The sequence below is a fragment of the Bubalus bubalis genome, chromosome 2, assembly GCF_019923935.1.
Source record: "Bubalus bubalis isolate 160015118507 breed Murrah chromosome 2, NDDB_SH_1, whole genome shotgun sequence".
Taxonomy (NCBI): Eukaryota; Metazoa; Chordata; class Mammalia; order Artiodactyla; family Bovidae; genus Bubalus; species Bubalus bubalis.
The window spans coordinates 107757154-107773448 of NC_059158.1; the positions used below are offsets into that span (position 1 = coordinate 107757154).

General features: G+C 36.3%; 1 protein-coding gene across 1 annotated transcript in view; it reads left to right on the forward strand.

Annotated features, from left to right (window-relative positions):
• LRP1B (LDL receptor related protein 1B) overlaps window positions 1-16295 on the forward strand; it is a 2209913-nt gene that overhangs the window by 1003140 nt on the left and 1190478 nt on the right. Inside the window, exons 4-5 of the mRNA XM_025261770.3 lie at window positions 244-363; window positions 5031-5159. Of these exons, the coding sequence (XP_025117555.3) occupies window positions 244-363; window positions 5031-5159 (249 nt within the window). The remainder of the gene's footprint in view (window positions 1-243; window positions 364-5030; window positions 5160-16295) is intronic.

Sequence of the window (16295 nt, forward strand, 5' to 3'; positions counted from 1 at the left end):
AAAGTGAAAGACTGAACAGATTGGTCTGAAATTTTATTGACAGTACTTCGAACAAATGCAATCCAGAATATTTTGGGGGGAATCAATATTGTTTGTTTTGTAAACCAGTATAGAAACTTTCTAGGAAATCTATCAAAGCTTTATTATTACAGTATACACTGTGTAAATATTAACATTTAAATTTAAATAGTATACATGTGTGCATAGTTATAAAGACATAATATCTTTGTTTTTCCTCCACAGAACTGTTGCCCAATTGCCAGCAGTTGAATTGTCAGCATAAATGTGCTATGGTCAGAAATAGTACAGTGTGCTACTGTGAGGATGGATTTGAAATAAAAGAAGATGGAAGAAGTTGTAAAGGTAACTATGACATGTTATTCTATTAAGTTTTATTTTAACAGAGTCTTAGCAGAAATTTGATAAAATATCTTTGCACACTTACCATGTGTTCCACATAGTATTTATGTTCACTTTTTTGTTTGTTTTTTGAGAGTTAAAAGTTGGCTCTTCCCTCAAAACCACATATATAAACATTAGATAAGCCTTTATAAAGTCAATTTTCTTTTTTTTTTTAATTTGAGGTATGGTTGATTAAAATATTGTACAAATTTCTGCTATACAGCAAAGTGACTCAGTTATACACATATATAGATTATTTTATATATTCTTTTCCATTATGGTTTATCATAGGATCTTGAACATATTTCCCTATGCTATACAGCAGGACCTTTTTGTTTATCCATTCTAAATGTAATACTTTGCATCTACCAACCCCAAACTCCCTCCCAGTCCATCTGTTTCCCTTTGCCCCTCTCCCTTAGCAACCACAAATCTATTCTTTATGTGTGTGAGTGTGTTTCAGTTTTCTAGATAAGTTCATTTTTGCCATATTTTAGATTCCTCATACAATGATATAAATTTTCAATTCATATTGCAGTAATGTCAAACATTGGACATATCAACATGGGGTATGTTTTAGTCACTAAAACTTTGAATTTAATTATTTTAACCTTCTCAATATTTTATACCTGTTACATAGTTGCCGTGTAATAATCTGTTATTAACCAATTTAGGTTAATAATAATAATCTTGTAATGTTCTTTCAACTTTCCCATTAGAATTCCGGTGACTGGTGTTTGACCATTAGCAATAATAATGAAATAAGGAAATCAGTCCTGAATATTCATTGGAAGGACTGATGCTGAAGCTGAAGCTTCAATACTTTGTCCATCTGATATGAAGAACTGACTCATTAGAAAAGACCGTGATGTTGGGAAAGACTGAAATCAGGAGAAGGGGACAATGGAGGATGAGATGGTTGGATGGCATCACCAACTCGATGGACATGAGTTTGAGCAAGCTCTGGGAGTTGGTGATGGACAGGGAAGCCTGGGGTGCTACAGTCCAAGGGGTTGCAAAGAGTTGGACATGACTGAGCGACTGAACTGAATAATAATTAACATCAAATATTTATATATTTAATGTTTTAATTTTTGCCTTCATGAATGTTGTACACCAAATGTTTAGTTCCTAAAATGACTCTACTCAGACATATTGAACTATTTTAGGTTATTTCTCCATTCTAAAGAGCTCTATTATATTTATATATTTACGTATGTGTATGTGTGTGTGTGTATCCACAATATAAAAACTTCTATGGTATACAAAATCTATATAAGGAAAACATGGAATATAGAATCTATGTATAAAATTGAAGAATATCTAGATTGTCAGCAACACTTATAAAAAGAATATTTTCCAAAGAAATTGGTGCTTTGCTCTTTACTTTAAACCTCTGCTTTAATATTTTAACTTTTACCTTAAAAACATAATCTTAAAATTAGAAAAATCCTCAGAGAATATTTTTTAAACTCCTAGTGACAAGATGAGAACAGACCCAGAAAAATTAAGTGATTTACTTAAGTCTGCACCTCTTTTTAGTAAAATACTTTGGAACTAAAATGCAGATCTCCAGAGCCCAGGTATTCTTATCTTAGAGGCTGATTGCTTTGTAATGTACATCAGACTTAGTTTCTCAATTTAAATGTTCCTTAACTACTCAGGAATTTTTTCTTTTGCTTTTCCTTAGTAAACTCCTTTCTTTGATTGGGGTCAGAGGATGGGATTGAGAGTTCTATCCTCTGATCACTTTTTTGGTCTTTCTGATGGCCCGTCCCATTCTGAGATTATCTAATGGTCCCACCCTGAGTTACCTCATTAGTTTAGATTTGAGAGTATTTCAGAAGGCCTCATTATAATTACTGGAGAAGGCAATGGCACCCCACTCCAGTACTCTTGCCTGCAAAATCCCATGGATGGGGGAGCCTGGTGGGCTGCCATCTATGGGGTCGCACAGAGTCGTACATGACTGAAGTGACTTAGCAGAAGCAGCAGCATTATAATTACAAAACCTACTTTGTATAACTCAGAAAATTACAAGGTTTAGAAACTCTGCCAGAAACTGAGAACAAAGACCAAATAGATATTCTTATTATACCCAGGCAGTTTAATCTACTCTTCAGAGGAGGTTCATGAATTTCTCTTTCTTGCCTGCCTTTTTAATATTGGTATCCTTCAGGATTTTTCTATACCCATTTTCTGACTTACCCTTTCTCTATGTGGGATCAAGTCTCTGCTATTTTTTAGATCTATTATCCATATGCTATTGATTCTCTGAAACTCCAAGACCAATCACACCTTGTATTATTTACTGGTCCCATATTTCCAACTACTTATTAACATTTACTGGAGAAGGCAATGGCACCCCACTCCAGTACTCTTGCCTGGAAAATCCCATGGACAGAGGAGCCTGGTAGGCTGCAATCCATGAGGTCGCTAAGAGTCCGACTCGACTGAGCGACTTCACTTTCAGTTTTCACTTTCATGCATTGGAGAAGGAAATGGCAACCCACTCCAGTGTTCTTGCCTGGAGAATCCCAGGGACAGGGGAGCCTGGTGGGCTGCCGTCTATGGGGTCACACAGAGTAGGACACGACTGAAGTGACTTAGCATAGCATAGCATAGCGTAGCATTAACATTTATTCAAGGATACTCTGCAGACGTCTCAAATTAAACACATCCAAATCAAATTTAGTATTTCCTCCCATGATATCCTCTAAAGTGTGTGAGTGCATGCTCAGTTATGTCTGTCTCTTTGCTATCCCATGGACAGTAACCTGCCAGGCTCCTCTGTCCATGAAATTCTCTGAGTAAGAATATTGGAGTGGGTTTCCATTTCCTTCTCCAGGGGATCTTCCCAAACCAGGGATTGGACCTGAGTCTCCTACACTGGCAGGTGGATTTTTTACTCTGAGCAACCAGAGAAACCATGGTATACCCTAAGGGGGATATCAAATCTATATTTCTTATAAATTAAACCATCATTCACTTCCAACATATCCAATCTAGTCTTCACATGTTGTCTTTTTTATTTCTTAAAACATTTGAGTCTATTCCCTCTTCTCCATTGTTACTGCCACTATAGTTCAAACTATTATGACTTCTAAACACAATTTGTTATATGAAATTAGCACATAGGTAATTTTCTAGGATTCTTTCTCTATATTCATTAATCCATTTTTCATATGATTTTATTTAGTTTTAAATTACAAAGTAGATCATAAAACTCCTATAATTAATGTTTCACCAATGCCTATATGGTTATAGCACTTTAGCATGCAAATAACTTCATTATCTCATCCCCAGACTGTTTTCCCAATATTGTGTGAAGTTGCTCAGTCATATCCGACTCTTTGCGAGCCCGTGGACTGTAGCTCACCAGGCTCAGGCTCCTCTGTCCATGGGATTCTCCAGGCAAGAATACTGGAGTGGGTTGCCATTTCCTTCTCCAGGGGATCTTCCCAACCCAGGGATGGAACCCAGGTCTCCTGCATTGCAGGCAAACACTTTATCCTCTGAGCCACCAGGGAAGCCTTTACCCTTATTCCACTTGACTACTTACAATGTTTGAAATCCCTACTGTGTCATCCCAATGATTTTCACATGCTGTGTTGTTTAACTGCAATACCTCCTTCCATCTGATCCATTTTTATTTAGTCTGAGGAAATCTAAATCATCCTTTAATCTCAGCTCAGTATGAAGCCTTCACTTAACATCCTCCCTTCAATTCCAAGAAGGTTCATTTACCTCTCTCTGTTTCTATCATAACTAGAATGCCTTTGTTATAAGGAAATGCACAGAAATGAGATTCTTATTTCACTAGACTTGTTTCAACATTTGAAACCATGTTTTATCAGTTTTAGTTTCTTAAGGGATTAGTATAGTGCTTGGTACACAGGACAGACTGAATACACATTTGTCTAAATTATTAACTGACAGATTTTTTTTTTTTAATTTGTCTGGTTGGTGAACAGTCATTAAGTATCTGCTGCTTATAGAGGTTTGGACAAGTGCTAGAGGAAAAAAGTATTGGGAGTGTAAGGAGTAAAGAAATAGGAGGAGGGCCATAGATATTAAAATAAAAAAAATAAGATAAAATTTTTCTTTTTGATGAATATTTAAGTTTCCTCCTTTTGATTTAGTGAGGGTAGTTTGCATATCTTGGCCCAGAACTTCCATTTAATGTGTTCATTGAAAATTGTGTTTCCAGACTAGTTCTTTGTTAAAATACTGAAAAAACCAGATTTATAAACAGTAGAACTCTTGAGCAAATATTCATCAGAGTGCATGTAATGCTTTTGCACAAATAGCCAAGGACTTTTAGCCTGGCCATCAAAAATGCAAATAAATTTTCCTGTAAAGTAAATGACTTTATTTTAAGCTTGATCTTGTCTGTAACTCTTAAAATAATAATGAATTTTATGTTCAGATTTTGTGGTTTTGAAAGATATGTTGGAGTTGGCTCTTTCTTAAAAAAACAAAACAATACAAAAATAGCCTATTTCCAAAGTTTGGGGGGAAAAAAAAAAATATATATATATATATATATATATATATATATATTCTTCAGGGGGAATAAAGTGCCCAACAATAAATCTCCTTAGAAATGATGCCAATTTTCCTTTTAGATCAAGATGAATGTGCTATTTATGGTACATGCAGCCAGTCCTGCGTAAATACATATGGATCCTATGCTTGCAGTTGTGTGGAGGGCTACATAATGCAGCCAGACAATAGATCCTGCAAAGCCAAAAATGGTAAGTTATCTATTTTTTTTTGTCCTTCCAGAATTCATTTCCTGTTGTAGTTCCTTTTCATTAGAAATGTCATAAAGCAATATGACTTTGAAGAAATAGATCTTTCTTTCATTTTAATTCACTGATCCATACTTACAAATTCAGAGCAGTTCTTTTAGTTGTCACTGATCACTACAAAACTCCTTGCATTACAGGAAGTTTATAATGAACAAAAAAAACCTGTTCAAAGGAAATGGGTTAATTGATTTGAATTACCCCTGTCTCTCCTGGACTATATGATAGATTCCTAAATGGTTTATGTGGTTTACTGCTTCCTTCTAAAATTCATGTATCACATAATAAAGTTATCTGCTAAAATATAAACCAGACCACACCATTATTTTGCTTAAACTCACCCAATAATTTCACTTATGTTGAGAATAAAACCCAACTTCCCATAGGACCTCTAAAGGCTAATGATCTGGTACCATTTAATTTTCATCTCATCTCCTACTACTTCTCCTTTTATCATGCACCAGACAGCCTAGTTTCCTTCTCCTTCAGCCATTCTCTTTCCTTGAGGTCTTTTCATTTGCCGTTTGATCTGCCTACAATGCTTTCCCTAAGATAGTCACATTCTTATCATTCAAGTCTTAGCTAAAATGTCAACACTCAGAATGACCTCTGACCATTCTATTTAAGGGTGTGTACTCTCTCCAACACTATCTTATTTTCAACTGTACTAATTTATTCATACCTATTTTATAACAGTATGACTTTTCAGTTTTATTTTCTTTATAGCACTACCATTTGAAATGAACTTATTTATGTACTTGTTTATCATTGGGTTTACCCAGAACAATATAAGCATTATGAGAGTACAGAACTTGTCAATTTTGTTTGCTGTTACTTAATCAGTTCTGAAAATTGCCTGGAACATGTCAGTATTCAGTGTGTATTTATGGAAGGAAGGGAGGAAGGAAGAAAGGAAAAAGAACTAATTGTTCTTTCTAGTTAAGATTACTAAAACGAATGTTGTCCTCTTAAGTGTTTTTATTTCATGTTTCAAAACTGCCTTCCCTTTATCTTTTACATGCATATAAAGCCTACGTTTTCTACACAGTGTTCAGTCTAAGTAAACCCTAAGTATTGTTGGTTTGCTAATGAGGTATTCTGGTGATGATAGGATAACACTATTTGTGTGTGTGTGTGTATGTGTGTGTGTGTGTGTGTGTATGTGTGCATGAAATGAATTAGCTTGGAGACAATATACGAAAATATTATACATGGTATTCTATCTGGCATCTTCTAACTTCCTCCAAATTAGGTTTCATTTCATGCATTTTCAAATTATGATGTTTTGATAAATTAATCAATGTCCCCCTACTCCCTTTTATTAGCAACTGGGAAATTAGACATGGGTTCCCTTTCCTGAAACTAAATTGAGCAAAGCATTGGATTTGCTCTGCAAACTATTGCTGCTTCCCTTTGCATCATAACCTCATGTTGCAATTTCAACTATTTCTCTGAAATAGTATGCTTAATGATTTACAAAACATATTTGTACAGAAAATTACCAAGAAAGGAACTCTTTTACTTCTTAGTTTATTTCTTTCAATTGCTGACTTGGTTTATGAGGCCCTATTTATTTTCAGGTGTAATCCTCCAGAAAAAATAGGTCAAGTTATATGTTACTCTTTTTTCCCACCACTGAGAGTTCTGATTTAATATATTGACAGAAGAAAGAAGTAGAAGACTTTTTTGTTTATTGATCCACTCAATATTGCTGTGAATACACAGGGAATGTTGTGTAATAAACCCTATTCAAAGAAGGACTTTCTCTCTTTTACATGGACTGGTTTCTGACAAAAAGAAATGTAACCAAAGAGGGCTGACACATGATATTAATTATGCATCAAGGATATTTGATGACTCTACCATTGATGATGGAATATATAAATGCCTTCACTTCTAAGTGGTTGGCTTGATGATAATATTGGAATATATAATTAGAACAATACACAGTTTTCATGGGAATGTTCCTGTGGTTTGTAATTGGGGAAGAATGAGTAATATTGTAAATGAGCACAAGTCTATAACATATACTGACTAGTTCTAAAGGTCACATGAATATTTAAACAATGCATTTGTATAATTAAAAATAAAGGCAAGGATGGGATGATTTGAGAGAATAGCATTGAAACATGTATATTACCATATGTGAAATAGATCACCAGTCCAAATTCAATGCATGAAACAGGGCACTCAAAGCCGGTGCACTGGGACAAGCCTGAGGGATAGGGTGGGGAGGGAAGAGTGTAGGGGTTTCAGAATGGGGGACACATGTACACCCATGGCTGATTCATGGCAATGTATGGCAAACCCCACTAAATGCAGTAAAGTAATTCACCTGCAATTAAAATAAATTAATTAATAAAAAAATCAAACCCAAAGACTACAGTAGGCAGCTAGAATTGCACATAAAAGGAAAGTTCTGCAAAGGCCTTACTAGATAACAGAAGGGAAAGCAAAAGGTCTGAGGATAAGTAGCCCTTTATGTGAAGGCAGAGTGGCAGAGTCAGTAGGTTGGGAAGCTGCTATTAAGGCGGTTAACTAGCTTAGCACAAAATAAAATCACAATCGCTCCCCAACTAGTCACCCAGAAAGCTTCCTGTGGAACATTATTTTCAATGTAATATTTGATAGTAATAAGGAAAATTAAGTTAATTGTTTGTCCCTCTTTTGCAATATAATGACCAAATCCAAGTAAAATTCAAGATCCTTTTTAAGAAATGCTTCTAATAGGAAAGGACATTTTAGTCTGTGTGGCAGATGGAAGAAAAGATTAATAAGAGGCAGGAGGCCTTTTCATACCTGATAATCCATGCAGTACAGACAAAACCTTTTCTACACTTAGTAAGACTGACCTGATTACTGCAATATAGAATCAAGTGTTTCAAAGCTGAAAAAAACTTCAAAGGTAACCTAGTCCAAGTATCTGTGTGATATCAAAATAGGTAATTTCCAAAGGAAGAAAGTCTGCAATCTATGTTAAAAAATAATTAACTATGCATACTTGATATTACTAGGTAGGAGAAGGCATGCTAGAATGTGAATGTCATAATGAATTGTTCATACCTTTAGAATGGGACAAACATTAAAAACTAGTAACTGTCAGGCATCTATAGGTATCCAGTAATACATCCTGTATATTTTTTATATTTTCTGAAATCAATTCTAATAATGACATCAACTCTGAACATGAAATGTTTTTATTTGTTTATTCTGTTTTCTTTTTTAAAATTTAACTTTCTTTTAACTTAGGCTGATTTTATTGTAAAATTATGTGTTAAATATGGGTCCCCCTGATTGATTGTGGGCCCATGCTAAACCTATGAGAGTAAAAATAATAGTTAAGGGTGTTTAATTTATGAACTACTGGCAATTTTGAATGAAATGATAAGTTCAGTCTCCTCTAACTGTACTTTTTAATGTCCTCACCACTTGCTAAAGGCAAGTACTTACCTCAGGGCTTTACTGATTGCACGAAAGTAGCAGAGAAATATAGAGCACTAAATAATTCTGTGTTCATCAGGGGAGAGGCACTGCCTTAAATGGTACCAGTGAGAGAAAGAGCATACTTCTTTGCCATAGTGGAACCAGAGTAGAGAGAGAAGCGAGCCCATTAAATAACCTTGGGGTTCTGTTACAACTTATACTTTGGTATTCACTGATTTGGGTGAGGGTAAGGAGAGACTTTTTAGGCAGGGACTCTTAGTTGTTGCTCAGATAGTAAAGACTCTGCCCACAATGCAGGAGACCAGAGTTGATCCCTGGGTCGGGAACAACCCCTAGAGAAGGAAATGGACACCAAGTCCAGTATTATTCCCTGAAAAATTCCATGGACAGAGGAGTCTGGTGGGCTACCATCCATGGGGTTGCAAAGAGTAGGACACAACTGAGCAACTAACACTTAGTTGTAAGAAAGACAAATTATAATTCCTCTATAAACCATAGGAGCACACCTCCAAACAGTGTTAGAAATTGTTTCCATAGCACTTGCTTTCTTCAAATCCCTTAGGATTATACAGTGGAATGACAAATAGATTCAAGGGATTAGATCTGATAGACAGAGTGCATGAAGAACTGTGGGTGGAGGTTCCTGACATTGTACAGGATTCAGGGATCAAGACCATCCCCCCAAAAAAAAGAAATGTAAAAAGGCCAAAAGATTGTCTGAGGAAGCCTTACAAATATCTGTAAATAGAAGAGAAGAGAAAGGCAAGGAGAAAAGGAAAGATATACCCATTTGAATGCAGAGTTCCAAAGAATAGCAAAGAGAAATAAGAAAGTCTTCCTCAGTTATCAGTGAAAAGAATTAGAGGAAAACAAGAGAATGGGAAAGTCTAGAGATCTCATCAAGAAAATTAAAGATACCAAGAGAACATTTCATTCGAAGATGGGCACACTAAAGGACAGAAATTGTATGGCCCTAAATGGATTGCAAGGAGATCCAACCAGTCTATTCTAAAGGAGATCAGTCCTGGGATTTCTTTGGAAGGAATGATGCTAAAGCTGAAACTCCAGTACTTTAGCCACTTCATGTGAAGAGCTGACTCATTGGAAAAGACTCTGATGCTGGGAGGGATTGGAGTCAGGAGGAAAAGGGGATGACAGAGGATGAGATGGCTGGATGGCATCACCGACTCGATGGACGTGAAGTTGAGTGAACTCCGGGAGTTGGTGATGCACAGGGAGGCCTGGCGTGCTATGATTCATGGGGTCGCAAAGAGTCGGACAGGACTGAGCAACTGAACTGAACTGAACTGAACAGAAACAGAAGATATTAACAAGAGGTGGCAAGAATACACAGAAGAACTATACAAAAAGATCTTCATGATATAGATAATCATGATGGTGTGATCACTCACCTAGAGCCAGACATCCTGGAATGCGAGGAGAAGTGGCCTTAGGAAGCATCACTACGAACAAAGCTAGTGGAGGTGACGGAATTCCAGTTGAGCTATTTCAAATCCTAAAAGATGATGTTGTGAAAGTGTTGCACTCAATATGTCAGGAAATTTGGAAAACTCAGCAGTGGTCACAGGACTGGAAAAGGTCAGCTTCCATTCCAATCTCAAAGAAAAGCAATGCCAAAGAATGCTTAAACTACTTCACAATTGCATGTCACATGCTAGTAAAGTAATGCTCAAAATTCTCCAAGCCAGGTTTCAACAGTACGTGAACTATGAACTTCCAGATGTTCAAGCTGAATTTAGAAAAGGCAGAGAAACAAGAGATTGAATTGCCAACATCCTCTGAATCATCGAAAAAGCAAGAGTGTGCCAGAAAAACATCTGCTGCTGCAGCTGCTGCTAGGTCGCTTCAGTTGTGTCCGACTCTGTACTACCCCATAGACGGCAGCCCACCAGGCTCCCCCGTCCCTGGGATTCTCAAGGCAAGAATACTGGAGTGGGTTGCCATTTCCTTATCCTTTATTGACTATGCCAAAGCCTATGACTGTGTGGACCACAACAAATTGGAAAATTCTTCAAGAGGTGGGACTTCCAGACCACCTAACCTGCCTCTTGAGAAACCTGTATGCAGGTCAGGAAGCAACAGTTAGAACTGGACATGGAAGAATAGACTGGTTCCAAATTGGGAAAGGAGTATGTCAAGGCTGTATTTTGTCATCCTGCTTATTTAATTGATATGCAGAGTACATCATGAGAAACGCTGGGCTGGAGGAAGCACAAGCTGGAATCAAGATTGCTGGGAGAAATATCAATAACCTCAGATATGCAGATGACACCACCCTTATGGCAGAAAGCAAAGAAGAACTAAAGACCCTCCTGATGAAAGTGAAATAGGAGAGTGGAAAAGTTGGTTTAAAGTTCAACATTCAGAAAACTAAGATCATGGCATCTAGTCCCATCACTTCATGGCAGACAGATTGGGAAACAATGGAAACAGTGACCAGACTTTATTTTGGGAGGTTCCAAAATCACTGCAGATGGTGACTGCAGCCACGGAATTAAAAGACGCTTACTCCTTGGAAGAAAAGTTATAACCAACCTAGACAGCATATTAAAAAGCACAGACATTATTTTGCCAACAAAGGTCCATCTAGTCCAAGCTATTGCTTTTCCATTAGTAATTTATGGATGTGAGATTTGAAATATAAAGAAAGCTGAGCGCCAATGAATTGATGCTTTTGAATTGTGGTTTTGGAGAAGACTCTTGAGAGTCCCTTGGACTGCAAGGAGATCCAATCAGTGAATCCTAAGGGATATCAGTCCTGAATATTCATTGGAAGGACTGATGCTGAACCTGAAACTCCAATACTTTGGCCACCTAATGTGAAGAACTGACTTATTTGAAAAGACCCTGATGCTGGGAAAGACTGAAGGCAGGAGGAGAAGGGGACAACAGAGGATGAGATGGTTGGATGGCATCACCTACTTAATGGACATGAGTTTGAGTAAATTCTGGGAGTTGTGATGGACAGGCCAGCCTGAGTGCTGCAGTCCATGGGGTCACAGAGTCAGACACGACTGAGCGACTGAACTGAACTGATAATCCATAGTAGTACACCTCCAAATAATGTTAGAAATTGTTTCTATAGCACTTTCTTACTTTTCTACAGTTTAAAAAAAAGAGTGAGATAAAATATATCTTCCTATGGCTCCTACTTCTAACTTCTACTATCCTCTACTAATAAATAGTTTAAATTTTCATTTTGGAATGTGGAGGAATATCCATGGTTTTCTGTCAAGACTGGATCTACTTGTAGGGGGAATAGACTGGTACTTGTATACAAAGGGAAGAGCCCAGGAATTAAAACAAAAAAAGAAAGAAAAAAAGGAAATGGAAGAACTCCTGTTCAGTGTATCAAAGTCTCATCAGTCACTTGTGATGATTGAAATTCAGTTAGTAAAGTATAATTGCATTGTTGTTGTTTTTAATAACTACCCGTGGTAAAATATAAATATTCCTAGGAAGGGTAATATTGTCTTTGTAATCTTGGTAGTTTATGAAACTACTGGGTCAGACCTGTTTCAGTCTACTGTCTAGCTAAGAGTAGCTCCCTGCAGAATGATATGTGATTATGTCTTGACAATGTGATGATATACTATTTAGCATTCTTACTATTTTTAGATAGTCCAAAGGATTAGTTCCTGCACAGTTTGTCATTTCATTGAGGCATAACTGTGAATGATACTTGGTGACATGAATGTATATGAGTAATTCTGAGCTAGGATGAAGCCTTGTAGACCAAAAGCAGCATAGAAATCAAGATTTGTTGTTTTTCGCTAAGTCACGTATGCATGGAGAAAATGATGTACACTATGGTAGACTGTAAGTGACAGAGAAGTAACAGTGCCTGAAACAGAGTATGTGCTGGGTAAAAGTTTGTCAGATGCTTTAAGCAATTTCCTAAACATTCAGGAAGCAGAATAAGGGTACTAGAATATTCAGTTCAGTTCATTTCAGTTCAGTCGCTCAGTCGTGTCCAACTCTTTGCGACCTCATGAATCGCAGCACGCCAGGCCTCCCTGTCCATCACCAACTCCCAGAGTTCACCCAGACTCATGTCCATCGAGTCAGTGATGTCATCCAGCCATCTCATCCTCTGTCGTCTCCTTTTCCTCCTACCCCCAATCCCTCCCAGCATCAGAGTCTTTTCCAATGAGTCAACTCTTCGCATGAGGTGGCCAAAGTACTGGAGTTTCAGCTTTAACATCATTTCTTCCAAAGAACACCCAGAGCTGATCTCCTTTAGAATGGACTGGTTGGATCTCCTTGCAGTCCAAGGGACTCTCAGGCGTCTTCTCCAACACCACAGTTCAAATGCATCATACTAGAATATTGAGAATCAATAAAAGGAAAGTCAAAAGACTGGAAGAGATTTAAAGGGTAACTTAAGTTCAGCATCACTTTTCTTTTCTTTTTCCTTTTTTTTTACCCACACAACTGTTAATGAGCCTTAGAGTATTGAGGTATAAAACTCCTCATGAATATTCTATGTTCTATTTTTTTGTTATTTTTAAAATTTTTCTTTTTTTTTTTTCTCAGCTGGAGAACATCAGTTTCACAGTCTAACACTTTTCTTGATATCTTAAATGTTTTTACCAGCAACAAAATTGCAAGATTGATAATAATCTTACCTGCCATGTTTTTCATGTGTCATGACACCTTTGATTTACCCATGACTAAAAAGTATATTTGACACAGAAAAAATGCATATCTTCCGTTTTTCTTACCACTTAACATCTTAGCTGCAATATAGCTGCGGATGTCTTTGGATAATAAGAATTACATAGCAACATTTGTGGGCTTTATATATGACAATCAATAAACTTTGTTTTCACAAATGGCACAATATATAACTGCAAATTTCTGTCACTGCATTTAATTTTTGTAGACTAGCTATTAACCTATTATTGAAATCCCTAATATAGAATATATGATAGATCATGTAATGTTCTACAGTTAACTCCCTTTCTTTGTCTTAAAATTGGACCAACAAAATGAAAAATAAAAAGAAGTGAGCCACATTTGAATTCATAGAAATTACAGATGGTTTAATTTTAAGATTAGACATGGACAGACTTCTCTGGTGATCCAATGGTTAAGACTTCACTTTTCAATGCAGGGGTTGCAGGTTCAGTCTCTGATCTGGCAGCTAAGATAACTACATGCCTCCATGCCACAAAGCCAGAACATAAACAACAGTAGCAATATTGTAACAAATTCAATAAAGACTTTAAAAAATAGTCCACATCAAAACATATTTTTTAAAAAGGTTAGGCATGGATATATAATTTTTTTCTATTGCTTTGTTTAAGGAATGTAGAAGTATAGAGTTATTGAAACCCTCAGAAAGCCAAAGGTTAAAACCTAATGAAAAAAATTTTTATTTTTCTAATTAATCAGAATTTTTTTTTTCAGAGAGCCTTCAAGGCATTTCCCCTGTTTCAGTTGCAGACAACAATGTACTGAATAATAACAGCAGTTAGAGAATGTCTCTTGCGCACTGCTCCCCAGAGTTCATACTTGCTCTTGACTTTGATAACTCATATTCTGCATATTCTCCCTACTTAAGCTGCTTAGAGGCATTTTAGTCCCGAGAAGAGAAAATCCATTGTATTGAATGCATTTTTAAATGTGTGTGAGCATTTCTTCTTAGCACTAGGACTCACATAGCCTCCATTTTTGCTTTGTGTGAAAGACAATACTTGCCAGGTTATTAGATAATTTATATCTTAACAGACTTTAGAGTTTTAGAACAACATACCATCAAATTACAAGGAGTATATCTGGTAAAGTATCTAGAAGCTTGGTATATAATCACAATTGAGTACTGAAAACCCATCTGTCTTTGTAATAGCAAAGTAGAAAATTGTAATCTTAATAAATACGTGTTATGTAGTTATATCTGTTGGCAGCCTTGTCAGAAACAGTGAAATAGATTAAATGACCTTTCCCTCTTTCACCTCTAGATAATGAATTTTCATATGTCTACCTCCTTCCTCCTTACTTGAAGATGATAATCTTTCATATTCCCCTGAGGAAAAAGAAGCAGTCAAAAAAGAATTTTTTCACCCTGAACTCTCCTAAATCTACCAATCTATCTGAATGTAGAACTATTCACTTTTTTTATTTGAAGGGAAGAACAAACTGACTTTGTTCCTAAGGCCAGTCCCTGTAATTGTGCATCCATACCACCTTTTCTCAACTGTATAAGAGTTAGACTCAGTCAGTTGCTTATTTATTCCTTGAATCATCAATATTCTCTTTTCTCCTGGATCACTTCCATCGGTATACAAGGATCTTGTAAAGAGGCTGCGAAATAACTTCTTTAATAACTGTATTCCTCTCCAGCTACCCCTCCATTTTTCTTTTCCCATTATGCAAAAAGTGTGTTGTCTATTTCCTCCTCTGTCCTCAGTGAGTCTTACATTCTTATCACTTACTTACACATCTATTGCCAAAGTTACCAGTGACCTCCAGTTGCATAATTATTCAGTTTATCAATCCTTAGCACACAACTGATCTTGTCTCCTCCTTGAATACTTTCCCTTTTAAAGAGTATATTCCTTGAGTTCTCTTATTATTAATGACTTACTGTGCATTTTTTTTTTTTGCTTGGTTTATTTTGCTGCGTAATCCTCATTTTGCCAGTATGTTTTGCATGACTCAGTGTTCAGTGCTTTGGACAAGTTCCCTTCTTCTATTGATTTCTTAAGGCTTTCATTCTGTATCAGGAGTTTAAAAACACATCCTTTTCCATGGTTTTATTAAACATCTAGAGACTGAGACTTGCAGGTTTTTGTCTCCAGCCCTACATATTAGATCTTACTTGTTAAACATCAAACTCACTTACATACTGAGATCCAACGTACTAAGTCCATTTGGACATTTAATGGAAATATCAAATTCCATGTCTCCCAAGCTTTTGATGCTCTGTCCTAATAATGTTTTCTCCAATGATGACCATCTTGGTAAATGTGACCCTTTTCACTCAGTTGCCCAAATCAAAACACTGTAGTTACCCTTGACTCCATTCTTTCTCTCAGACTCTTTATTTTAAATTTTTAAATATATTCTGAATTGGACTACTCTCTCTAAAGAACAGCTTGCATCCATATTACTACCAATGCTTTACTTTTCTTTGTAGAATTTAATGCTGCCAAAAAATACTAAATAGTGTTTGCTTGCTTACTGACTTTTTCCTCCAGTAAAATGTAAATGCCACAAAAACAAAAATTTTATTAGTTTTGTTAACTGCCGTATCTTTAGCATTTAGACAAGTGCCTGACAGGCGAGTTATGCTCAATAAATCTTTGTTAAATATATAATTAAATATATGAATACTGAGAGAGTATTTTCTTTTTAGGAGACAGAAGTGACTTTTTTAAGGACCCTTGTTTTCAAACTGGAAATATTTTAAAGCCATTTTGAAATAAGCCAATATATTTTACTTGTTGAACTCAATCATTACTGGTTTATATCTTAGAGGGACAAGTCTGAGTTGGAAAAAATGTATTGCTATAGCTAAAGAAGTTTCTGTTTGCCAGTTAGAAGGGTGACTAGGAGAATCAGAAGTTGCCATAGGCCACTCCTCAGTGACTAATGTGAATTAACCATCCCTGG